Raw genomic sequence first — 27,179 nt, 5'->3', positions numbered from 1 at the left:
AGCAGGAATCTAAACTGGTACAGGAAAGGGGTGGGGAGCAGTCAAATGAGATGGAGTAAAAGTAACTTGACAGAGATAGGACTCAAGTTGATTGAAAGGTTTTTTATGTTTAGTTGTTTTGAAAATATTTCTTCAGAGAATTGTAGCAGGTCTAGTTAAATCATTTACTGTTTATAACCTGAAGGGTGGTGACTTGGTGGCTATTTCCACACTCACTCTGTAAGTGTAATAAGCTACTCCAAGTGTCCTGGTCCTGGTATTTGGATGTGTTAAGACAGCAGACTCTTGCTCAGGGAGTGTGTGGACATGTGTGCAGTTCTCTCTGGCTTGGGCTTATTGTTGCATTTATGGTATTCTATACAGATGAGACAAAAGGAATTTTTATTTAAACATGAGAAAGAAAGAGATAAAGCCCAGCAAGACTGAACATGAGAGGCCTTACCTAGTATTAGTCATGGTAAAATTAAATGGACAAATTGGCTTACCAAGTAAGAGTATGTATATATATATATATATATATATATATATATATATATATCTAGATTCAGTTCAGTTCAGTCACTCAGTCATGTCTGACTCTTTGCGACCCCATGGACTGCAGGACGCCAGGCCTCCCTACCCATCACCAACTCCCAGAGCTTACTCAAACTCATGTCCTTTGAGTTGGTAATACCATCCAACCATCTCATCCTCTGTTGTCCCCTTCTCCTGGGCTCAGTCTTTCCCAGCATCAGGGTCTTTTCAAATTAGTCAGTTCTTCACATCAGGTGGCCAAAGCATTGGAATTTCAGCTTCAACATCAGTCCTTCCAATGAATATTCAGGACTGATTTCCTTTAGGATGGACTGGTTGGATCTCCTTGCAGTCCAAGGGGCTCTCAGGAGTCCCCTCCAACACCACAGTTCAAAAGCATCAATTCTTCGATGCTCAGCTTTCTTTATAGTCCAACTCTCACATCCATACATGACTACTGGAAAAACCATAGCTTTGACTAGACGGACCTTTGTTGGCAAAGTAATGTCTCTGCTTTTTAATATGCTGTCTAGGTTGGTCATAACTTTTCTTCCAAGGAGCAAGTGTCTTTTAATTTCATGGCTGCAGCCACCATCTGCAGTGATTTTGGAGCCCCAAAAAATAAAGTCTGTCACTGTTTCCATTGTTTCCCCATCAATTTGCCATGAAGTGATGGGACCAGATGCCATGATCTTAGTTTTCTGAATGTTGAGTTTTAAGCCAACTTTTTCACTCTCCTCTTTCACTTTCATCAAGAGGCTTAGTTCTTCTTTGCTTTCTGCCATAAGGGTGGTGTCATCTGCATATCTGAGGTTATTGATATTTCTCCCCACAATCTTGATTCCAGCTTGTGCTTCATCCAGCCCAGTGTTTCTCATGATGTACTCTGCATATAAGTTAAATAAGCAGGGTGACAACATAAAGCCTTGACATATTCCTTTTTCGATTTAGAACCAGTCTGCTGTTCTATGTCGAGTTCTCACTGTTGCTTCTTGACCTTCAATTTATAAATTGGTATCTTGGAAATATAGTAATAGAAGGTTATTGATTGGATCTGATTGATAAGATGGTTGCTGCTGCTAAGTCGCTTCAGTCGTGTCCGAATCTGTGCGACCCAGTAGACAGCAGCCCACCAGGCTCCCCTGTCCCTGGGATTCTTCAGGCAAGAACACAGGAGTGGGTTGCCATTTCCTTCTCCAATGCATGAAAGTGAGAAGTGAAAGTGAAGTCAGTCAGTCATGTCTGACTCTTCACGACCCCATGGACTGCAGCCTACCAGGCTCCTCCGTTCATGGGATTTTCCAGGAAAGAGTACTGGAGTGGGGTGCCATAGCCTTCTCTGGATAAGAGAGTCCTATAGAAAAGTTCAGAAGAGGGGTGGGGCAATAGGTGATAAAGACACAGTGTTATGAATGGCGTAACTGTAAAAATAAAAAATAATGAAAAAATTCTGTTTGGAAGTTCAGTTCAGTTCAGTCACTCAGTCATGTCCGACTCTTTGCAACCCCATGAATCGCAGCACGCCAGGCCTCCCTGTCCGTCACCAACTCCCGGAGTTCACTCAGACTCATGTCCATTGAGTCAGTGATGCCATCCAGCCATCTCATCCTCTGTTGTCCCCTTCTCCTCCTGCGCCCAATCCCTCCCAGCATCAGAGTCTTTTCCAACGAGTCAACTCTTCGCATGAGGTGGCCAAAGTACTGGAGTTTCAGCTTTAGCATCATTTCTTCCAAAGAAATCCCAGGGCTGATCTGCTTCAGAGTGGATTGGTTGGATCTCCTTGCAGTCCAAGGGACTCTCAAGAGTCTTCTCCAACACCACAGTTCAAAAGCATCAATTCTTTGGCTCTCAGCCTTCTTCACAGTCTAACTCTCACATCCATACATGACCACAGGAAAAACCATAGCCTTGACTAAGATGGAGCTTAGTCAACAAAGTAATGTCTCTGCTTTTGAATATACTATCTAGGTTGGTCATAACTTTTCTTCCAAGGAGTAAGCGTCTTTTAATTTCATGGCTGCAGTCACCATCTGCAGTGATTTTGGAGCCCCCAAAAATAAAGTCTGACACTATTTCTACTGTTTCTCCATCTATTTCCCATGAAGTGATGGGACGAGATGCCATGATCTTCGTTTTCTGAATGTTGAGCTTTAGGCCAACATTTTCACTCTCCTCTTTCACTTTCATCAAGAGGCTTTTTAGCTCCTCTTCACTTTCTGCCATAAGGATGGTGTCATCTACATATCTGAGGTTATTGATATTTCTCCTGGCAATCTTGATTCCAGCTTGTGTTTCTTCCAGTCCAGCGTTTCTCATGATGTATTCTGCATATAAGTTAAATAAGCAGGGTAACAATATACAGCCTTGATGTACTCCTTTTCCTATTTAGAACCAGTCTGTTGTTCCATGTCCAGTTCTAACTGTTACTTCCTGACCTGCAAACAGATTTCTCAAGAGGCAGGTCAGGTGGTCTGTATTCCCATCTCTCTCAGAACTTTCCACAGTTTATTGTGATCCACACGGTCAAAGGCTTTGGCATAGTGAATAAAGCAGAAATAGATGTTTTCTGGAACTCTCTTGCTTTTTCCATGATCCAGCAGATGTTGGCAATTTGATCTCTGGTTCCTCTGCCTTTTGTAAAACCGGCTTGAACATCAGGAAGTTCACGGTTCACGTATCGCTGAAGCCTGGCTTGGAGAATTTTGAGCATTACTTTACTAGCATGTGAGATGAGTGCAGTCCACTAGCTTTGTTTGTAGTGATGCTTTCCAAGGCCCACTTGACTTCACATTCCAGGATGTCTGGCTCTAGATTAGTGATCACACCATCATGATTATCTGGGTTATGAAGATCTTTTTTGTACAGTTCTTCCATGTATCCTTGCCACCTCTTCTTAATATCTTCTGCTTCTGTTAGGTCCAGACCATTTCTGTCTTTTACCGAGCCCATCTTTGCATGAAATGTTCCCTTGGTATCTCTAATTTTCTTGAAGAGATCTCTAGTCTTTCCCATTCTGTTCTTTTCCTCTATTTCTTTGCATTGATCGCTGAAGAAGTCTTTCTTATCTCTTCTTGCTATTCTCTGGAACTCTGCATTCAGATGCTTATATCTTTCCTTTTCTCCTTTGCTTTTCGCCTCTCTTCTTTTCACAGCTATTTGTAAGGCCTCCCCAGACAGCCATTTTGCCTTTTTGCATTTTTTCCATGGGGATGGTCTTGATCCCTGTCTCCTGTACAATGCCACGAACCTCATTCCATAGTTCAACAGGCACTCTATCTATCAGATCTAGGCCCTTAAATCTATTTCTCACTTCCACTGTATAATCATAAGGGATTTTATTTAGGTCATACCTGAATAGTCTAGTGGTTTTCCCTACTTTCTTCCATTTGAGCATTCTTTGGCATTGCCTTTCTTTGGGATTGGAATGAAAACTGACCTTTTCCAGTCCTGTGGCCACTGCTGAGTTTTCCAAATTTGCTGGCATATTGAGTGCAGCACTTTCACAGCATCATTTTTCAGGATTTGAAATAGCTCAACTGAAATTCCATCACCTCCACTAGCTTTGTTCGTAGCAATGCTTTCCAAGGCCTACTTGACTTCACATTCCAAGATGTCTGGCTCTAGATTAGTGATCACACCATCATGATTATCTGGGTCGTGAAGATCTTTTTTGTACAGTTCTTCCATGTATCCTTGCCACCTCTTCTTAATATCTTCTGCTTCTGTTAGGTCCAGACCATTTCTGTCCTGTATTACCAGATAACAATGGGGAGATGCTTTGGAAACACTGGGAAGGACAGTGACATTTTCAGAGATGAGAAGTGACACCGTGATCCCCACATCAAGCAGTGAGGTACCATTGGGGGGATGTAATTATCTCAGATTAGATGGGTGGAACACTATTAGAATAAAAAGAAACGGTGAGTTTTTAGACATTAAACAGTATGGCAGGACAGTCAGGGACCTATATGAAAGGCAAACTCTGCATTTAATCCTTATGGATAATTAAGAACCAAGGAAATTACACAGCTGTTCAGTTTTCAAAAAGAGAGTCGTACCATTCAGTTTTAGAAAAGAGAACCATGCAAGTGCTTACCAGGTGCTGACTGCCTTAGTTAGTAGTTAATTGAGGACCTTGGTAGAGGATCCCAAGAACCTTGAAGAATGTTTGTGTAACTGTAAATCACAGAGGGTTTGCATTTCCATCATTTCATGGACTCCTGATAAAGTTCTGAGTCAGGCAGGACAGAGGTGGCCATGTTAGATGTTCAGAAGAGAAGCAGGTTTGTTGAGGTGAGCAACCTATTGAACGTCCTGCAGGCACTGATGTTAGAATCAGGTTTACTGTGTCTTCACTGCTCTTTTCTGTAACACCAGCTATTTAGGCCTTACCTGGATAGATTAAGGAGAAGAGGAGCAGCCATCTCTGAAACATTTGTTTAGAAGCCCTCAATTTATACCACTACTTAAGGTTGGGGTATTCCTATGCCCTTTCTAATGTTTTGAAAGCTAATCATTCTATATAAAATTATATTTTGTCATTAAATATTGACTTAAACATTTAAAATATAGAATGAGCCCAATTTAATATAAAAATACATTCTATGTATGTAAAAAGATAAAAGAGGTTAGAATTAGATATACCTTTAAGTAGATTTTTAAGTGATTTTTTTCTTCATATTTGTATTTTTCAAACTTGCTACAATAACCATATATATTTTCTTTAAGCATAAAAACTTATGTGTATATATGTACATGTATATATATGTATATGCATGTATTTAGAAAATGATCTTTCATTACAAACAGTTTTGTCTTTAAAAAATACAAAGCTATAAATCTGTCTTGAAATTTAGGAGAAGGAATTACCACTCCAACTTCAGGCAGTTGTGTGTGATTATTTGACAAGACTTCTAGATCTGTGTCCATTCTAAGTTAAGTGGAGGCATCAAAGCTCTGGATTTTGAAAGACTTGGATTAGAATTCTGGCTCAGCTACCCATTCACTGATATTAATGTACCCATTTTTTGAAAACTGTGAAGTGCTGATGATATTGAATGCCGCTGCCCTATTCCAAGTTGGTGAGCTTCAGGGCAGTTGCTCCGAGGGCTGCTACAGTTCAGGAACCACTCCTTTTCCCTCTCTGGAGGTCATTGGGGCTCCCCTAGACTGCCCGTGCCTAAGCTCAGGAGGCTGCACTTCCTCCAGTTCACCACTGGGTGGCGCCTTTTGACATCTCCAGTCTCGTAGTCTAGGTTTTCACCTTTAAATCATTTTTTTCTTTATTCTGAAGTTTAAGACCATTCCCCAACTCCCTTCCACTTCCTCTTTTTCACTAGAAAGAGAATTCAGAAAGGAAGATAGCTATCTAATTTCACTAGGTTCCATGTTAAAAGTGTGTGTTCTTTCAAAAATTCACTTTATCTTTTAGAAAAAGAATTATGTCAAAAGTGTTGGTTAGGGGTGGGGATGAGGTATAGTTTTCTTTGCTTTTTAATGAATTTATTATGTTGGAGCACTAGTCATCTTGTGGAATTAAGTGAGTTTCCCACCAATCAGGCTGAAATAACTCACATTTTTGATAAAACCCCAAAGTCCAGCTGATGCATGGCAGAGATTGTTTGGGTTTGAAACATATGGTTGTTTGAAGAAAAAAAACCTGAATCCTCAACCACAAATACATCAGCATTTCAAAGGTTTGTAAAATGTTTGATTCATCACTATCCCAGCCCCTGAAATTACACAATGTGTTTCTCAAAGTCAAGATAATCAAGAAAGGGGAAAAGTTTTAATTTATTTAAGATTTAAAAACATGTTCCTAAGTTCATTACACAACTGCCACATTATCTGAATTATATTTATTTTAAGCCCTATAGGTTCTGGTTATCTTCACAAACATGTACACACATGACTGCAAGTATATGTTGAATATAAAAAACATACATGAATGAGGAAACTCATTTGAACTGTGTCTTTAGTTACAGTGGTATTGTGCTTTATGGTGCCCTGTTTTAAATGGTACGTCTTCTAATTTACCTGTATTAAATTCTGCTGTGGCCTTATCTCCCTCCTGCCTTGATATTTTCAAGACTCTGATTTGGCTGTATTTATTTTTTAAAAGTGAGGTAGTCTGCTGACCACAACTGGAGATTTAATTTCAGGTTCCATATATCAGAAGACTAGAATACCATGGGGTAAATCACTTAGCTTTTCTTTGTTTCCATTTTCTTCCTTACTCGATCTTTATTTTCTTTTTGGAGATTTTTTTTTTCCCAAAAAAATTCACTAAATAATGTATAAGATTTGAAGGTGGTGATTCTTAGGGGGATTAAGGCAAATCTTTCCTTTGAGAGGAGAAAATGGCCCATTGTTGAAGCAAAGGATGAGATTCTGATTCTAATTTATTCTCTTTGAACCCGATGGTAAGTGCTACTGGCTGTAAGATGTGATCCTTGGGGCATTTCCTCTAATCAAACCTTTCCTCCAAAAGCCTGGCACCTTTGAGACTGCTAAAGAGAAATTCTCCCACCCTTCAGCCCATGGATCCAAGGCTAAATTTTATAATTTGGGAGAAAACAGTGGCAGCTGAAGTCCCTGGGCATAGCCAACTTATACTAGTAGCCGGAATCCAGATATTGTATGATGCTTCCCCACCAACTGCCCAGTAGAACCAGTTTGCTCCTTTCACTTACTCAGTTTTGAGCAACTGACCATAATTTGGATCCACTGGGGCTTTTAAAGGGAAAATTCTGTCTCTTCCCTACTGTGCATTAATTTATTCATTGCTTTATTCAGTGAATATTTATAGGCATTCTTTTGGGGATATCAAGATAAGTAAGACTCTGAAATGCTTTGGGAGAAACAATGTGTGTGTGCACGTGTACTCACATACACGTGCCCATGTATGTGCACATATAGTGTGGGTAGGAGCAGAGCTATCAAGGAAGCAGGAACAGAGTATTAGAGTGTTACAGGTCGCTCACAAGCTAGTGACTCTGCTCCAAAACTCTAGAATGTTTCTTTGAAATTGGAATAGAACATCTTGTAATCTAAGAGGAAAGTGGTTTTCCAAGGCCATATAACTAGATAGTGAAAAAATGTGGATCAAAATCCAGAGTTTTGACTTTTGGATTTTCTTTCTTGTTGTCCCCAAAGCCTCACAAAAGACAGAGAGCCTTTATGGCCATTGCCTATGTTACAGTCAATAGAATGGAAAATGTGGGTTGTGATAATATTCTGTTCTATCATTTGTACTTCTAATTGTTCACAAATAAGCAGCATTTGTCCTTATAAGCTAGAATATGATCTGATAGAGCAAGTAGGAGCTTGGAGTTGGTGGAAAGGAAAGCAAAGAGAAAACTAACTTTCACTGAGCAGTCAGGCCCTATGTGTAGACACCTTGAGCTCTGCTGTCACGCATACAGCACCTTTTAACAGCCTCTCGAGGTCCTTGGTGTCCTCATTTTTATGGACACATAAAATGACCCGCTAGACACAAAATAATGACCCACCTGAAGTCATACAGTTGTCAGCCTGGTCCAGTTGGCTCGTCGTAAGCTGTCACCTCCACCGCTACCCCATTAGGTATACACTATCACAAGGGAACTTTCACACTTGTTTTCATGATTATTGTCTCATCTGTTTCCCACCCTGGGCAATCAGCTCCATCAGTCCAGAAACAGTGCATGCTTGGCTCACATTCCTGTCCCTACTATACAAGGTAGACACTCAAATTTTGACCATGTAGAGCTGGGATTCAAACTCAGTCCTTAGTATTGCAAACAATCTGTATAAAGTTCTCTGAGATCCTCTTTGAAAATTTGACATAGGCAAAGCATCAGACATTGCCTTCTGTCCTTGTCTATATTGTGGATAGGATGAAAGGTCATTAGAATTCAGTGGGAAAATCAAGAGTTAACTTGTTCATGTATCCATGCTTGTGTCCATTCTCTTGATTCTTTATCCAGAATTGGTCAAGTCTCTGATGCAGGTACAACACTGATACAGGCTTGAAACCTGTCTAGATAGTGTGTCTGGGTGAGGCCAGAAGGCAGTAGTGTAATGTCTCACACGTTATTGTGGAGGGCCTGCTGTGTTCACTAAGTAGTTCCGGTTCGTTTTGCCTCTCCCACAAAGGCACAGTAGAAACCAAGGTAGGGAGGAGATGACACAAAAGGAAAATGCAAAAATGCCACTGGGTTCCATGTACTAACACTAAATAGTCCAGATTTTTTTTTTCCTAACCAAATGCATGTACATTTTCATGTATTTCTTCTGAAATGTGTGTGTTCTTTTTTTTTTTTTGGATGGAAATATTTTAGGAAATTTTTAGTCACTCATGAAGTAGATCGAATTCATAAAACAGTTCAAATGACCTTTTTTTCATTCTTACCTGCCCTGCTAAATCAGTGTGTTACTACTTGCACTTGCAAAAGTTCTGGCCATTCACCTAAAGCCACAAGGTCCTTGTGGAGCAGTTATACATATTTTTAGTGAAAGGACCAGGAGGTGGGGGGTGCTGCTGGCACGGCTCACGTGGTGCCTCTTCCCGCTCTTTCTAGACCTCCAATGCTTATCTCACACTTTGCTGGACCCCGCCCAGCAGGGTGGATAAAGGATAGAATTGCAAACAGAAATTGTGTTTGCTTTTGTTTAGTGAAGCCAAGTCTTAACATTATTTTATGAACTCGATGTAAATGACAACTGACATGAGAAAGAGAAATTTTAAGGGCACATAAGCATCCTTGCTATCACGGGGCTTGGGGGCAGAGGATGGTACAGGAAGAGAGTGTGTGTATTCTTTGTTGAATCATATATAATCAGTGTCTTCACCCTCTCCAGAAGACCAGAACTGATTAGAAGGAAGAGAGTAACTTGATGCACAAAATTTGTATGCATGCCAAATACTGGAGTGAAAAGCATTTGCTATCTGATTGAAAAGACACCAACCAACCATTTGACTTCTGTGGTTGAACACTCTCAAGATCTTGCACCCCTATATTTCGTTTAAAAAATTGCTCCCTGAAGTGCAAACTGACTTCAGTTTTGAATAAAATTTTGCATTCAAATTTATAGCCACTTTGAAAACTGAGGGTTTATTTATGTCGTATGAACCTAGACAGATTCTTAATTACAGGAGCCCTAGTGCACATGAAAATCTGGATTAAAAAAAAAAAAAAACCTTCCACATAGGTTTTTCTACATTTTGGAGATGCTTTCATAGCAGCCATCATTTATGGGAAGTGGTATTAAAATCCTGCCATATTGCAGTTTAAATGCCCCGCTTCCCAGAAGAGAGTTTAGTGTATCCTATAAAGCACTAAGTGAGTTTTTCTTTTTTTGGTTTTGTAATTTTTTTCCCTTCTCTTGAAAGCCTGGTTCTACTGAGAGAAATGCTGCTTCTTTGTGTAATCTTTGTGTGTTAGCAACTTGTGCAGGGAACCCCTCTCTTGCTTGCTGTAATGGGCAAAAATCATCTTGTTTTGCATGAAAGAGAAGGTCTGATTGAACTAGAGTGAGCCTTTCATTTTAAGAAGAGTTAAAGTCTAGGGTGTTTTTAATGTTTTAATCTCTGTTTAAGAGGTTTCTGTTACAAGAGGAAAATTGATAACATTTTTACCTCAGCCAACTGCCAGCAAACTGGCTCTGCTCTAATCCCACGTTTGTAGTGATTTATATTCTCCGTGGCAACGTGCTGTAACCTCAGAGTGATAGCACTGTGGTGCAGATTGACTGCATTCCAAATGCTGGGATCACATACATAATGTTTTTACTTTTAAATAATATTCAGACACCAGAATAAATACCATATGTGCACTGATGCTGGTTACAATGGAACCTTGTCATGTCTCGTGAGGGAGAACATTCTTTGTTTCTGATTTCTGTTTGAAATAAGTATGCAAAAGACAAATATGTACATTGACAGCATTTTGAGAAGACTTTGGTAATTACACAGCTGAGGACATAGCTAGGAGTCCTTGAAATGCAGCATTTACGGCTGAAAAGTTTGCTGTGTTGCCACCATCCCTCTTTGACACACATGAAGGCAAGGATTGTAATTCGATGTTCCCAGTGTAGGGTCTAGTTTTTTCATATTTTACATCTACGGCATGCTGTAGTTGTTGGACATCTGTGGAAGAAAAATTACCTCCTCGAGTACTGTTCATAGGAACAGTGAGACTAACATGCTGATGACATTGTAACAGGGAGAGTAGCACATGTGAAAATGGGAAGAGATGGACTGACTGGAAAGTCATAATTCAGGGTGAGACCTAATGTTATCTGATGCCCCAAAAGCAAAGCTTACGTGGCCTGACATCCTCAAAATACAGATACTCAATCTCTCCAGATCCATTTTTTCTCCCACATGATGTTGAAGATTTAAAAGTTTCATAAAGTTCAGAAATACCTCCCAAGTCATGCGCTTTGAGATTCTTGTTTTTATCCATCTTGGTTGGAATTCTAATCCACCTAGACATATTTTTGAAATAGACATGCTAGAATGCCTTTCATATTTGTGCATCTGTGACATGCTCCTACAAGTCAGTCCACGTTGCTTCTTGGGGAAGCATTTCAATCCAGGTTTTTGTTATTACTATCAGTTGAGCTATATTGAATTAGTGCTCATGACATTTTCATAATATTTTGTAGCTGAGGAAACCCTGGGCATTGGAATTGATGGCTTTGCCTACTCCTCTGCACCCCCATCCCCACCTAGTGTTGTGAGGTTTGTCCAGATGTATAGTGTGAGGTTAATGTGTGAGTCATTTGTCATAATGCATCTCTGACAATTTCTCTGGTGCATGCCTCAGCATTTGGGTAAGTCTCGCATCCTTTCTGAAAGTTACTTGTAGAAATGTTCCCCATTATAAAAATGCTCAAAATGCTCCCCATGAAGTTGAGATGTTATGAGACAAATATTGTGCCTCTAACATATTGTCTCTCCTTTTCAGCTTTTCGGATGATCCCTTATCCCTTGGAAAAGGGGCATCTGTTTTATCCCTACCCCATCTGTACAGAGACAGCAGATCGCGAGCTGCTCCCATGTAAGTCTGCCCTCCTTATTCCTCTCCTGGGCTGGTGAGGGTGGTGCGCCAACAACGGGATAGAGAGAGGTGGGAATGATACATGTGTATGGTGTTCCTTGTCTTCTATTGCTCTGTCCTCGTCTGATAGCATAAGCATCAAAGTGAGTTATGTGTGCAGGCTTGGCTTCCTGCTCCTCCATGTCTTTCCAGATTCATCAGAGGGAAAGACCCCTGGTGACTGAAGTTTAGATGAAGAAGCATCATGTCCTGGCTGGTTTGAGCACAGAGACCCTAGTTTGAGGCAGATGCCCCTCGCTGGGCCGATCCACTGTGCAGGGCTCGGCCTGGGCTCTCCCACTGATCAGAGGAAGTCTGCACACACTGGAGTCTAAAAGAGAAGCAGAGGAGCTGCAAAAGAGTCTGGTGGGGAGGGCAGGGCAGCATGAGGATGCTGGCATTGCCACCAGAGGCAGACCCATGGGCCAGGTGGGCGTGCTTTCTGCAGTGATGCAATGCTGTTGGCCAGCACGATTTCCCACGAGCATCTCTCGGATGGCATGCAGTGAGCCGGTGGGATGTGTGCAGGGCACACATGCAGTCTCAGCTCTGTCCACAGCAGGCAGAGGGCAAACCCTACCCTTGAGGGCCTTACCAGCTGGCAGTCAGAGGACCCGTACCGCACGTGGAAAGTATGATTTGGTTTACTGTAATCCAACATTGTTTTGACAATTCCAGCTAAATAGTTATTATCAAATTATACTGTGTATAATGAATCGTGTCCAGGCCCTTCATGTGGCCCTGCCTTAGGACATACTTTTCTCCCTCAGATAATAAGCTCCAAATTTTGTCTATTCTCTCTTCCCTGTCCTCTCTCCTGCCACTCCCACCCTGCACCAGCCCCAGTTCTATCACATCTCATAGCTCTAACATAGTTAGAGGCTTTGCCCAGAAGACCAGCTGAACTTGGAGCCCAGGGTGCTTGTAAACTGTCCAATGGCCATATTTTTTGAGACAGTTGTGAATCTCCAAAATGGTGGGGTCCAGGTGCAAAATGAGCTGCCGTCTCAGGGTGAAGGAGCAGAAGGCAGCTCTCTGCTTGCTTTGCTGTGTGATGAGTTACCTCGGGAGGTGGAGGCCTCAGTGGTGTGGTTCCTCACCATCTGTATTTGATGTGTAAAGGGGTTGGGTACCTCACTCTGCATTAGGTTTGGTTTCAGAAACAGGGTCTGTGACGGGCCCACACTTTTTCCTTACAGCTCTCCCTTCAGGGAGATCCTCATTAGTATTTCTGATTTCTGATAAGAAAGGCAGTTTTCTAAAAAGTACATCATTTTTAAATGTTTTAATTGAGTTCAAACACGTTTCCATGGGGGATAGATTCACTATTAGAAAAAGATTATAGTTCTTAAAAGACAGTGTCTAGGAATAATCTTTATGGTTCTAGAATAGAAAATTATGACTCACGTTGATTTAATTGAATGCAGTGGTTCAAGTCTGATTTCCCTTCACAGTCATTGAGTGTTGAGGGTGAGGATGAGAGGCAGATGGGTGGTTTCACATGTTACCTGCGTTCGGCACATTAGTGGTGTGGTGTCCACAGTGGCCCTGAGCACACATCCACCCAAGGAGAGCCCTAGGAGGTTGACATCCCTGGGTTCAGGTTCCAGTTTATTTGTCTTTGTCCCTCCCTGGCCCTCTACCCTGTCATGTTTTGGGCTTAGAGTGGAAAGGTTGAGGAGAGGCTTGAGACCTTGGGTTTCCTGAGGAAGATGGAGACCCTTGGTCCTTTGGTTGGAATGGCAATGTTGTTCACACACAGCCACACGGCTTCCTTCCGCAGGGCCAGGCTTTGGTGCTTTTCTCTCTGTGCGGGTCACTTGAAATTTAAAAGTTATGAAAAGCTCTAAAATCTCCCATTATTGATGGATGGATGATCCTTGCTTAATGTTTCTCCCTTAGGATAGTATCCTCCACTGATATAGTTAGATTGTACCAGGAAAAAATACAAGCTACACTAATATCTGGGCTTCCCAGGTGGTGCTAGAGGTAAAGAACTCGCCTGCTAATACCAGAGATGCAGGTTCGATCCCTGGGTTGGGAAGATCCCCTGGAGGAGGGAATGGCTACCCACTCCAGTATTCTTGCCTGGAGAATCTCACGGACAGAGGAGCCTGGCAGGCTACAGTCCACGGTCACAAAGACTCAGACATGACTGAGTGACTTAGCATACACACATACACACTAGTATCTCTCTGTGACAGTGATTTAAAAATTCCAGGACAGTGACAATCTAGAGAGAAGAGTTTTTATTTCAGGATACTTGACTTTGGATTTTACAAGTTTTGTTCAGTGAACATGTGTTTTATAATTTATAAAACACATAACAAATAAAGTTTTGTTTATGTTTCCTTTTGAGAAAGGAATACTGTGTATTAGGCGTAGATAGTGTCGCTGTCCCTGCCCGTGAATGTGTGACATCCCCATGTCAACCCCATCGTGCCCTGGATAGAGTCCTGAAGGGTAAATATGGACTTGGAGAAGCACTAGGCCCCAGAGGCTGGTGGAGATGTTGGCGCTCATTCATGCAAGGGCCCTACGTTTTTCCTTTCCAAAAGGCTTCAGCTAAAGCTCTGAAGAGTCCATCCCACCTAGAGAAGTTCCCTGAGAGTGCATTTCACTGCAGCCCTAACACTTCCTGTTTGTTCTTCTCCACAGCTTTCCATGAAGTCTCAGTTTACCCCAAAAAGGAGCTTCCCTTTTTTATTCTCTTTACTGCTGGATTGTGTTCCTTCACAGCCATGCTGGCCCTCCTGACACATCAGTTCCCGGAACTCATGGGGGTCTTTGCAAAAGCTGTGAGTATTTGCCAAGAGAGAGGCCTCAGGCAAGGGGCAGGGAAAGTCATGAAAAGCAGCATAAGAGAAACGGGGAGGGTCGTGTAAAAGTGGATGTGCTTGTACTGATTCTTTGCTCACTGATAGTGAATTTTCAGTATCATCAGTGGAATCAAAATGAGAAAGTGTAGCTTGTTTATTACTGCATGCCTTGCCTCATTTCACATACAAAAAGATTCTCAGCAGTTCCCCCCAAAATGCGTGCGTTCTAAAAGAATTACATGAAGAATTAAGGAAATCCTAGTAAATGAAAAATATTTGGGAGGTTATTCAGTTTTATATAAATTGAATGACATTATTTCTAATCTTTAGATATTGTAGGTCTTTCCTGCAAGAAGGATAGAATTTACATTTTCAAAGATGATTTAAATTTTAAAAGTTGTAATGTCAACAAATTAAATTGTTTGGGGAATGAACTGAGATGGTGTGAAGGGTGTCTAGTATTAATAAGTATAGAAATATAATGTTTAGAACTATCAGAATCCATTAAGGCTTTAAAGAAGGTTATGGTGCACGTATAGCTGACTCACTTTGCTGTACAATAGGAACTAACACAACATTGTAAAGCAACTATATGCTAATAAAAATTTTTAAAAAGAGATGCATTGAGACTATAATATATCCACCAAATTTCAAACTTAGTCTTGGAAAAGAATATACAATATCTCATTAGTTATTGCACTGAATTCATGTTAAAATGATAATTTTTAGATATATTGAGTTAAATGAAATGACTATTAAAATTTTTTTCTAAAAAAAAAGATGGTTATGGAGAAGAGCTTTAATGAGAAAAGTCATCTGCATTGACAACCAAGAACCATTGTTTCCTTGATGAAAACTGACTATTTCCACCTGTACACACAGTGAGGATAAGTTTACTAATTTTGCCACAGAAGAGTTTCAAACAGAAGGAGTCAGAAAAAGAAAACCAATTGTTTCCCTGGAACTCCATTCTGATTTCAAGGCAAGTGGAGTCAGAAAGGATGATTTCTAACTTGGCTGGGTTGATTTAATCCCTTTCCAGATGATTGACATTTTCTGCTCGGCAGAGCTCAGGGACTGGAATTGCGAGAGTATTTTCATGCGTGTTGAAGATGAACTGGAAATCCCACCGGCACCTCAGTCTCAACATTTCCAAAACTGAACTCATCACCCTCCTCCCCCCACCACCAAAACTGCTCCTCCTCCTGTATCCCTGACCCTCCGCCAGTGGCTCTGACATCCACCCAGTCACTCAAGCCAGAAACTCGGCAGCCCTCCCAGACTCTTCCTTCTCTCACCCTTTACATCCCATCTGTCTCTGTTTCCTCTGTCGGATCTAACCTCCTGAGCTGCTTGGCGGTCAGTAGATGGAATTCACCTCTCCTTATCTTCTTTCTTCTCCCATGACTCTCTTAGCTTAGATCTCTGTGATTTCTTGCAAGAATCTTAACTGGTCTCCTTTTTTCCAGGCTTCTCCTCTGCCAGTATTTCCTTTGTACTGACCCCAAAATGGTCTTTTTTAGAAAATCTGAGCATGTCACTTCTGTGCTTGAATTTCCCCAATGGTTTCCCACCAACATCAGGATAAAGTCACAGATCTTTAGCATGGCACACAAGGTCCTTTGTGATCTGGCCCTACTTGCCTCTTCAGCCTACTCTCGCTCAACTCTTGCCCAGGCACTGCTCTTGGGCCACAGTGAATTTCTCACCATTCCCAGATGCAACAGGCTCTCGTGCCCAGTGCTTTTGCACGTGCTGTTGGCACTGTGTGGAATGCCCTTCCCCATTACCAGCAGCACTTGTCCAGTCTACTAATGCCTCTTTGTTCTTTTATACTCGGCTTCCTTTCTAAGTTCCTCCTAAGCTGAGTTAGAACCTTTCCTCTCTGATCCCACCCATGAATACCTATATTATTACATTTATTGTACTATATTATAATTGTTAAAATCTTGTCTGACCCCCTTTTAGAATGTGAGCTCCTTGCGAGCAGGACTGTGTCTTCCTCATCTCTGTATCCCCATAGCTTTGCCTTGCACATAGTAGGTTTTCAATAAATGATTATTAAATGAATAAATGGTAGTGGTTTCTGCAGAAAGAATCAGTGTAAAAACTCAGATACAGCTTAGCATTTCTTCTTTTATAATTATAATCATAGATGCTAAGAGTTGAAAGGACCTTAAACAAATTGCCTTCAACAGTAACTTGGTAGAGATCACCTAGATGCATGTTGAATACTTTTAGCCATGGGGCACTCACCTTTTCAACATGGAAGCCCGTTTCATTATTGGATCACTCAGAACTCTTCCTTTTATTGGTCAAGTCTGCCCTCCTTTAGTTTCTACTTATGTTCCTATTCTACTCTCCAAAACTATAGTGAACAACTCTACTTCCTCTCTGAAATTCTTGAGGCAGTTACTACATTCATGGCCACTTCTTCTAAGTTAATACTTTCTCTTTTTTTCTGGCAGAATATCTTAAAGTTCCTTACCATGATATGATTCCTGAACCCAGTATCATCTAAGCTTCCCTATGGATGCTTCCTAGTTTATGAGCCTATGCTATTCATTATTTGCTTCTATCCCAAGCCAACCTCTGAATTAAAGTAGCTGCCAAAAGTCTGGGTAGATTAGAGTATAATGTAAAATTTAAAATAAGAGTATATTTACAACATTAGACAATATCATTGGCCCGGTATTCTTCCTTAAACTAATGTACAGCTCTTGGTGGGAGTTTGGGATCAGGACAGTGATTCTTAGCCTCTGGTGTGTGCAGAATTCACCTGGCCCCACCATTAGGAGTTTAGAGTGTTGAGTGTTAGCGCCCAGGAATCTGTGTTTTTAACAAGCTCCCTCCCCACCCACCACTCATTATGAAGATGGGTGGGTTGAAGACTATTCCTTCAGAGAATGCTGGCCTCACGAAAGCCTGCCTTCTAGCATCCATCTGTGGGTGCATGGTGCAGTGTCAGAGCCATTGAGGTGATCGCTTTCTAGGAACCAGATACCCTGGCTGCACCTTCAAATTATCTGGGAAGCTTAAAATTTACTGATGCCTGATCTTCCAACACAGGGGACTCTGACTTAATTGGCCTGGGGTGCAGCCTGGGTATCTGAGTTTTCAGATGCTCCCCCTTGGTGATTTGGGTGTGCAGCCCGGGCTGAGAACCACTATATTATACGGAGTGACTGCCTGAAGCCGCGTTAACCAGGGAGAGGGCTAGAGGGAATGGCAGATAGTACATAGACTACGACTGGGCATTTCCTAGGTTAGGCTGCGTCGCTGCCACAACATCGCAAAGATGTGTTCATTACAGATTAGACCAAGGGCCACTCTCCTCATTTAATATTTCCATAGGGGGAGCCTGGTGGGCTGCCGTCTATGGGGTCACACAGAATCAGACATGACAATGACTTAGAAGCAGCAGCAGCAGCAGCAGCATAGCTTTGAGTCAGAGACCAAATGATTAAATAAAATATAAATTTGCCTTTATGGTCCTCTTATTTTATATGCTACCAAGGTGTGACGCGACCCCCGAGCAAGCGTCTGCCTGCAATGTGGGAGACCTGGGTTCGATCCCTGGGTCAGGAAGATCCCCTGGAGAAGGAAATGGCAACCCACTCCACTATTCTTGCCTGGAGAATCCCATGGACGGAGGAGCTTGGTGGGCTACAGTCCATGGGTCGCAAAGAGTCAGACATGACTGAGCGACTTCACTAAGGTGTGATAGTTTGGTCAGCTACTCACAGTTTTCAAGTGTAGCTCAGATAAATTTGCTTTTAAACCTCTGCCTGGAGGATCACATTCATCTCCCCTTCATTAAGGTTTAGCAGCTTCCAAAATGTCTGGGGAGCTTTTGTGGAGAAGGAAGATGGATAGCCTGAAGGAGACAAGCCCCGTCTCCCTCCTCTGCACCACCACCGCCCCCTCACCGCCCCCGAGCCCTCGCCACATCTTCACTCTTGTCACTTCATCAGGCCCCTCGTGAAGACCCCCACAGGTTATCACAGCTGCCCTATAGGCTGCCTGCAACCATTTGCAGCTTGTGAAAATGATTTTCTCAGCCCTAGCCTGAGATAATGTCCCTGGGATAATGACTCTTAGTAGATGGAGAGAGATTGCACCACCACCCGCCAGGCTGCGTGCAGCTTGGGAACTCTCCAGTGTGTTTACATGTTGATATGCAGCCAGTAAGGAAGCCCGCAGCCAAGTGTGAGCCACTGGAAAATAGTAAAATGAGAGGCTTCAACTGGCTCTCCCCGCCTAATCTAATCTACCTCAATGACTTAGAACTAACTCTTCTTAGAATGTTTGGTTACCAAGATAAGGTTGCTCATATAAATAAGTGATCGTTCCAAACTCAGCCCCTCGCAGAATGTGGGAAGGTCAGTGTGCTGACCTCTTCTGTTTGAAGGGCCCTGTCTTTACTCCTCTGGTCTCTCTCCTTCCCTGAGATCCAGCCCCCTGACTTCTGACTCTCGTCTTCAACTTATAGACCCTGACCTCTTTGAAGTCTGATATTGATTACAGTGAAATGTCAATTGTCTGATTGCAATAGGGCACCTGGAACTTATTCAGATAAGCAGAGGCGTTTCAAATGTTAATGAAGCATGTTGCGAGCCATGACCTTCTTCTAAATAATGGTGTTTTGGGAAAAGGAGGATCAGGCTATTGAAGTGTTGCTCTCTCTTTTATTATTAGTTCAGTTGCTTTTTCTCACCACAAGACACTGATTAAATTATGGTGGGTTTTGGACCATGTATCTCTGCCCTCGGGACAGGAGTTTTGGACACTGAGATAGATGAGCTGTTCCAGGGTTGCCTGGTGTTGCTCATTCAGACTTAACTTTTCAGGCAATAACATTTCCCAAGTCCCTCAGTGAAACTGCTGTTTCTCCATGTGCATTGGTTGAGTTTTGGGTCAGAAAGTGTTGACTGATTTTCAAACTTGCAAAGAAATATAAATGAGCATCCAAGGAAGTAAGGCATGTTCCACCAAACTTTTTTTTTTTTTTTTGTAATACCTCCTGATGAAAGCCACTGACATTTGTCTAGCTACCAAGTGAAAAGAGCTTATTAGTTTCAGGCACCTTATTAGATTGCTGCTTCTTCCTGGTGGGTGAGGGAATGGGGAAGAGGACACGAGGAGGGCTACTAAGGAGGAAGGTAACCTAGTAACAAAGGGTGCACATCCCAACTGGGTGAATGCGAGAGAACTAGGATCTCTAGGAAACAATTCAAAGGATTCTTTTCTCAATTCTCCCAAGGATAGAACATCCTAGATACAAGGGAGAACAGTAAATGATCACATAAGCGGGAGGTATCAGGACTTACTTCTCTTGTGGAACCTGGTTGAGAGGCGCAGGTGTGGTCCAGGCAGGCAGGGTGTGTTCCATCTTGTGGCTCGGGGTGTTTGCAGACCTCAAGCTGAGCAAGGCTTGCCACTGAACTAGGCCTCCCTTTTATCCAAGTCAGGTCAGTGCCCCAAACAAAGCAAATAAAGAGGCGGGCCTTTGTTTTGAACCAACCTTGTGACAGCATCTTCATTTGTTGTGCTACCATGCCGTGGCTCCCGGTGTCCCCCCAACCCCCAGTTAGTGCAGAAAGTCACCCAGAGCTCAGACTTTGAGTGATGCCTTTCATCTAACCACTCTGGCTCGTGTTAATGCGGCAGTCATTCCTTCCCACCCTCAGTCACAAATTTGGTGGTTATAAATCTGTTTTTGGTCAGGTTTTCAGGATATGACAACTTCACCAGCAAAATCACCTTGTTCATCGGGCCCCATCTTCATCTCTTGCCAGGATGCCTGGGTCATCTAGACCAGTTTAGCACCTAGCTCCTCTTCATGGAACTATTACATACAGGAAAATGCATGTTATGGAGCCTTGACAATCTCTGATTACAAACAAATGTTACGTATGCATATTTTAAATTCTGCAGTGTTACTATGTTGGGCTGATACAATCAGGAGACTTGCTCCATATTACATTCTCAGAACTAGGATTTAAGTCTCTTTCAGAGGCAGTGTGGGCAGTAATTGCTTGTTCCTGGGTCTAGGATCTCCCACAACTACATCCAGCTCTGAACTGAGAAGTGCAAGCCATCCAGTTAGTAGGGTGAGCAACCACGTGGTACTGCCCGCCCAGCCAAGGATGGTTTCAGAAAGTCAGGCATTGCTGTGCGCTAGCACCTTCCAGAGTACAAAGCCATCCTTCCTTCACTCAAGAACTATTGAGGCTGCCTTATTCTTGTATGTTTGTCTTGAAGATGTATACTAATTTATTTTCACATAAGCATAGGTAGAAATTAGTTATTTTTGAAGGAGAAAAATACAGAAATAGATAATCGTATATACATATGTATAGTTTTTTAGTTTATTTTCCCTTATAGGTTATTATGAAATGTTGAGTATAGTTCCCTGTGCTCTACAGTAGTCCTTATTGGTTATCTCTTTTATACAGAGTAGTGTGTAGTGTTAATCTGAAACACCTAATTTATCCTCCCCCTTTCCCTTTGGTAACCATAAATTTGTTTTCTATGTCTGTGGGGCTATTTCTGCTTTGAATGTAAGTTCATTTCTATCTTTTTTTTTTTTTTTTTTTTAGATTCTACATGTAAGTGATATCATATGATATTTGTCTTCCTCTGTCTGGCTTACTTCACTTAGTCTGATAATTGCTAGGTCCATCCATGCTGTTGCAGATGACATTATTTCATTCTTTTTATGGCTCAGTAATATTCCATTGTGTAACGATTCCACTTCTTCTTTATCCATTCATCTGTCAGTGGAAATTGAGGTTGCTTCCAGGTCTTGGCTATTGGAAGTAGTATTACAATAAACACTGAGATGCACAAAGCTTTTCAAATTACGGTTTTCTCTGAATATATGCCTAGGAGTGGGATTGCAGGATCATATGGTATCTCTATTTTTAGATTTTTAAGAAATTTCTATACTGCTCTTCTGGAGAAGGTAATAATAATAATAATTCCTGCTGGCTTAGATGGTAAAGATTCTGCTTGCAATGTCTGAGACCCAGGTTCAATCCCTGGGTCAGGAAGATCCCCTGGAAAAAGGAATGGCTACCCACTCCAGTATTCTTGCCTAGAGAATCCCATGGACAGAGGAGCCTGGCAGGGTGCAGTCCAACGACCACACAGAGTTGCACACAACTGAAGCAACTTAGCACGCACACACACATATTCCTCTCCATAGTTGCTGTACCAATTGACTTTCCCATCAACAGTGTAAAGATGTAGAATGCCATACCCTCTCTGGCATTTATTATTTGTAGACTTTTTGATGATAGCCATTATGACTGGTATAAAGTGATACCTCATTGAAGCTGTGATTTGCATTTCTCTAATAGTGATGTTGAACATCTTTTCATGTGCCTTTTGGCCATTTGTGTGCCTTCTTTCGAGAAACATCTATTTAGATCTTTTGCCCCCTTTTGTTTTTTTTGAGCTTTATGCACTGTTTGTATATTTTGGTGATTAATTCTTGTTGGTTGCATCATTTGCCAATATTTTCTCCCATTCTTTAGGCTGTATTTTTGTTCTGTTTATGGTTTCCTTTGCTGTGCAAAAGCTTTTAGTTTGATCAGGCCCCATTTTATTGTTTTTATTTTCATTAATTACTGTAGGAGACAGATCCAAATGATATTGCTGGGATGTATGTCAAAGAGTATTCCACATTTGTTTTCCTCAAGGATTTTTACAGCATCTGTTTTTACATTTAGGTCTTTGATCCATTTTGAGTTTGTTTTTTGTGTATGATGTTAGAATGTTCTAATTTCATTCATTTACATGTAATTGTTCAGTTTTCCCAGCACCATTTATTGAAGACACTGTCTTTTTTCCATTGTATTGTTCTTTGTTAAAAAATTTATTTATTTTAATTGGAGGCTAATTACTTTATAATATTGTAGTGGTTTTTGCCATACATTGACATGAATCAGCCATGGGTGTACATGTGTCCCCCATCCTGAACCCCCCTCCCACCTCCCTCCCCATCCCATCCCTCAGGGTCATCCCAGTGCACCAGCCCTGAGCACCCTGTCTCATGCATTGAACCTGGACCAGCGATCTATTTCACATATGGCAATACAGATGTTTCAATGTTATTCTCTCAAATCATCCCACCCTTGCCTTCTCCCAGAGTCCAAAAGTCTGTTCTTTATATCTGTGTTTCTTCTGCTGTCTCACATATAGGGTCATTGTTACCAACTTTCTAAGTTTCATATATATGTGTTAGTGTACTGTATTGATGTTTTTCTTTCTGGCTTACTTCACTCTGTATAATAGGCTCCAGTTTCATCCACCTCACTAGAACTGATTCAAATGTATTATTTTTATGGCTGAGCAATACTCCATTGTGTATATGTACCACAGCTTTCTTATCCATTCGTCTGCCAATAAACATCTAGGTTACTGTCCTAGCTATTGTTAAAAGTGCTGTGATGAACATTGGGGTACATGTGTCTCTTTCAGTTCTGGTTTCCTCAGTGTGTTTGCCCAGCAGTGGGATTGCTGGGTCATATGGCAGTTCTGTTTCCAGTTTTTGAAGGAATCTCCACACTGTTCTCCATAGTGGCTGTAGTAGTTTGCATTCCCACCAACAGTGTGAGAGGGTTGCCTTTTCTCCGTACCCTCTCCAGAGGCTGCCTTATTCTTAAGTGCAAGTTCAAACTGACACTGAAGGCCCTCCCCAAAGCTCTTCTGTTTGCTTCTGAGCGCTCTTCTTTTATCCCTTCCAGCAAAACTGAACTGTTTATTATCTTCTGGTCTTCCTAGCTGCTTTGCTTTACCATTTCTGTTCCAGCTGTTTGTTGAGCCTGGAGCCCCCCACCCCATCCTCCACTCCCCCTCCACCTTGCTCACATTTCTTTCCTTACTACTCTTACCTCATCTCTGTTTTTTTCATACCCCAGCCATCCGCTGGGGACTGTTTCAGTCAGCTCATTTTCAGCTTCTCCTGTTCCTTTCAACAGAATGGATTCTCTCCCTTTCTTGACCTTCCTGGTGCTTGGCTTGTACATCTGTCTTCTGCTGCGTTATGGTCTACCTGGTACAGTTCTTAGTAGCTCCCTTCCCCCTCCCCCTAGGTGTTGACCTTCCTGACAGTGGGACTTTTGTCCTAAACAATTCTATATCTCATCCAGTACTTAAGTGCCTTACTGAGTAAATATGTCCAATTGTTGTGAAAGAGGCAACATAGAGAAGGATTTCGAATCTTATACTCTCGAGTTTTCGTTACACAAATCTCACCCTTGATGATCCTTCCATAATGTGGTGCAAGCCTTCCCAGTTTGTATTCTACTGGTTCTTTTTTGAAAAACGAAGAAAAGATTCTGAGGTCAAGTAAATTTGGGAAACTTGCCTACTGTACTTCTTTCTGAGGACCTGCAATCCATAGAGCATGTGACCAGTAGAGGAGCCTGTTTTAATTGGATTAAAGGCATATCTACCAGTTTGACCTCAGAACTGTGCTCTCTGCTCTGTGTATGTACTCATGTCCTACACTGCAAGTTCCGTGGGAAATTCTTGGTGGTGTAGACTGTGCTGTACTCTCTACAGGGGACTGGGACAAGGGATTCCACAGTATGAGGACCAGATATTGAACCTTTGTGAGTCGATACATTGGTTCTGAACAGAGAGCAAGCAATCCATCCAGATACCCGTCTCGTGCCTCGCTGGGTTTAGGCACTTCCTCTGCCAGCTGCTGATGGCTTGTGGAAAGAGGCTGATTCTTCATGAGAACATAATAAGAACAGACTTGAGATCATGTTAAATGAGTCTTAGGTGAGGCACCTGGCTTTTTTAAAAGGCGCTTTTAAAGAACATTATTCTCTACGTGAAAGGCAGAAAGGAATTCAGTAACCAAATGAAAGAGATTCTGAAGGTCTCTTCAGAGGAGCACCTTTTCCACAAGGATGTATGGTCCATGGACTGGCTGGCCCGCTACCTTCACCCAGGCTCCATGGTACTCACTGCTGAGCAGCTGTTTCAGAAAGGAGCCTGGGCTGCGGGTGTTTGGGAGATCATAGGACCCCAAAGCAGCTGACAACCATCCCACAGACTGGACTTTTTGTTGTTGTTGCCTTTTCCACTTAAAGCTCTATAACTACACAAGCAGGCGGAGTTGTTGTCGCCATGTTTTAGCTCTTCTGCTCATTCACCACCCGTCCTCCGTCCCTTTTGATGGTGCTGGTCATCTCCATGGGCAGCCTCATATCCTGAAGACAGTTGGAAGGCCTCAGCACTGGGGGCAGCTGTCCAAGGAGTGGAGGGCCTGTCAGCCAACATTTCTTCCCTTGTCCATCAGAACTCGGGCTGGGGTGGCAGGGTTGGGTGAGGGACAGAAACTGGAATGCAGGTTTGTTCATCAACCAGCATTTCCTACAAACATAAATATGTAATCATAGTGTTTGGGGACTTTTTATGATGCAGAGACTTAATACACAAGCATGGGTTGGAGAGGTTCATTTTATAGTCTTGAACAAAATCTCTCCTGAGGGACTTCCCTGGTGGTTCAGTGGTTAAGAATCTGTCTTACGATACAGGGGACATGGGTTCAGTCCCTAGTCAGGGAACTAAAATCCCATATGCCATGGAGCAACTAAGCCCATGTGCCACAACTAAGACCTGATGTAGTCAAAGGGAAAAAAACCATCTCTCCTGACTTGTGTGCTCTTCTGGTTTGTTCACAGTTCCTCAGCACTTTGTTTGCCCCCTTAAACTTTGTCATGGAAAAAGTGGAGAGCATCCTGCCATCCAGTCTGTGGCACCAGCTGACTCGGATCTAGGGGAGCCCACCCGTCCTTCCACTCACCTCGCCCAGCAGGCTGCCACCGTCTCTTTGTGCCAACTCCTCGTGGACCGCAAGAAAGCATGACTTTGGAAAAGGGAAGCCATTCCAGGATTTTAAAACCTTCATGAACTGTCTGTTCCATATTAAAAGCTGTTTTTGTTGTACAAAATTCATTGATGTTCAGTTCTATTATATTTTGCCTTCAGAAAAGAAAAAAAGTCAAAAATAAACTTTTGTGTATTGCAGCAACCAGTTGTGTCTCCCAACCCTAAAATCACTGGTATCCAAATAAACCTATAGGTTACATTTAATTTACTAAGGCCCCCAAATCTGCTGAACACCACACGATGGTATTCTGAGCTGAGAGGACTGATTTCAGCAGGCCATTGGCACCCCTTGGCTTGGAAAATAGACTCTCTTTAGCTAAAAAGCACCATCTTTTCAGCTCCAAACTGTGTGCCCTCATAGGCCAAATACACAAAAGAAACTTCCAGCATGAATGACAGGAAGCATGAATGAAAAGTATGTGCCATCACAGGTTGTTCTGGTTCAGAGACTCTACTCACAGAATAGAGCTCAGCACTGTGGTTCCAGAAATCATTTTGGTTTGGCTTTCTGAAATTTGTTGTGAGAAGAAAACTTCTGATGAGAAGATGCTAACCCAATAGTCTATTGTAGAACCTGCCCACTTTTCAACATTGCCATTTTTAAGATGTTTTCTCATAAGGGTAATTTCTTTTTTTATCATCTTTGCATTCTTGATACTTGCATGTGAGCGTTCTTTGAGTGTTTTCGTGATCTGAACCAAAGTGGTCGTTTGTCTTCACCATCTTTGAAAGCCTTCTCCATGAGTCACACCTGCCGAGCATGCATCTGGCTTTACTTAAGCAAAAGAGAAAAATAAATAACCTTGACTCCTCTTCTGAACTGATAAGTACCTCTATTCAGAATCTCAGTCTAGTGCTTTATAAAAAGGACTGTCCTTTACATGGTTTGTTTTCCCTTTTGTTTAGAATCCTGAATCTGTCCCCATGAGTGTTACAGTAGGCAGAGTTGGGGAAAGCACCACACCACAGCCCCCTTGGCATTTGGACTTCCTGCAACCTCCTGGTCTTCATCCAAGAGCAGAGTCAAGAGGCAGGTAATGTTTAGGTGCACAGGCCTTTCCATGCTTCGGGCAAACTTTTTTCTCTGCCTTCTTTGTGCAAAGCCACGGCAGAAAGATGCAGTTGGCTCTTGCCCTTCCTCAGAAGAAACTTAAACCCTATATCCATATCAATAGTGCTGCTCTTGGGGGCAGGGTTGTGTCTGCTTTGTTCGCCTGTTTGCCTCTTCTTCCCCCAGTAAAACTCTTGACCTGGAGTGATGTTCAAATGATCTGTTGGACAAATCAATGTAATATATGATAGGTACAGATAAACTTTTATTCATTTTCAGAATAATGAGATTGGTTCCAGCAGAGAAGGACCAGGGAAGCCTTAGACTTATAACTTGGTGCTGAAAGAAAAAGTAGTAATTATTTCATGCAGTTATTTAACAGATGAGGAGACCAAGGTTGAAACAGATTTCAACCTGTTCAAGTTAAGACTAGATTGCGATAAGCCTTAAGTGAAGGATTCAAGAGCCTGTAAGTGATGGTAAGTGGAAATGGCCCAACATGAGTTGTTGTTAGAAACCCCAGTTGCAGGAAATATAGCAAAGAAATGAAACACACAAGGATTTAAAAGCACCTTGTGAATTTAATAATTAGGACTTTAGAGCAGTTCCATAGAGAGGGGAGGCCAAAGTTAGACTTCGACAGGTAAGGGGAGTGAATGGGAGAGGCGAAGGTGGAGAAAAGATGGTGACAGAATGAAGCCTGCAGAGGAAATAAGAGGGACTGTTGGAGGAATGAGCCCATGGTCCAGGAGAGGAGCCAGTCATGTGCGCTGATCCCTGCCTTCTGCCTCTCGCTTT

At 42.1% G+C, this 27,179-nt stretch overlaps 1 protein-coding gene across 19 annotated transcripts in view; it reads left to right on the top strand.

Moving 5' to 3' along the window:
• Positions 1-25,472, top strand: part of ST7 (suppression of tumorigenicity 7) — a 273,040-nt gene extending 247,568 nt beyond the window's left edge. For 9 of the 19 annotated variants that reach the window (XM_027968340.3, XM_027968338.3, XM_060414354.1 and 6 more), the window contains 3 exons: positions 11,466-11,558; positions 14,256-14,395; positions 25,123-25,472. In XM_027968340.3, the coding sequence (XP_027824141.1) occupies positions 11,466-11,558; positions 14,256-14,395; positions 25,123-25,218 (329 nt within the window). In that variant the 3' untranslated portion in view covers positions 25,219-25,472. 19 annotated transcript variants of the gene reach the window in all.
• Positions 25,473-27,179: the final 1,707 nt, after the last annotated feature.

This window comes from Ovis aries, chromosome 4 (genome assembly GCF_016772045.2).
Source record: "Ovis aries strain OAR_USU_Benz2616 breed Rambouillet chromosome 4, ARS-UI_Ramb_v3.0, whole genome shotgun sequence".
Classification (NCBI taxonomy): domain Eukaryota; kingdom Metazoa; phylum Chordata; class Mammalia; order Artiodactyla; family Bovidae; genus Ovis; species Ovis aries.
The sequence above is the reverse complement of the archived record's forward strand: the minus strand, read 5'-3'. Positions and strand labels throughout refer to the sequence as shown.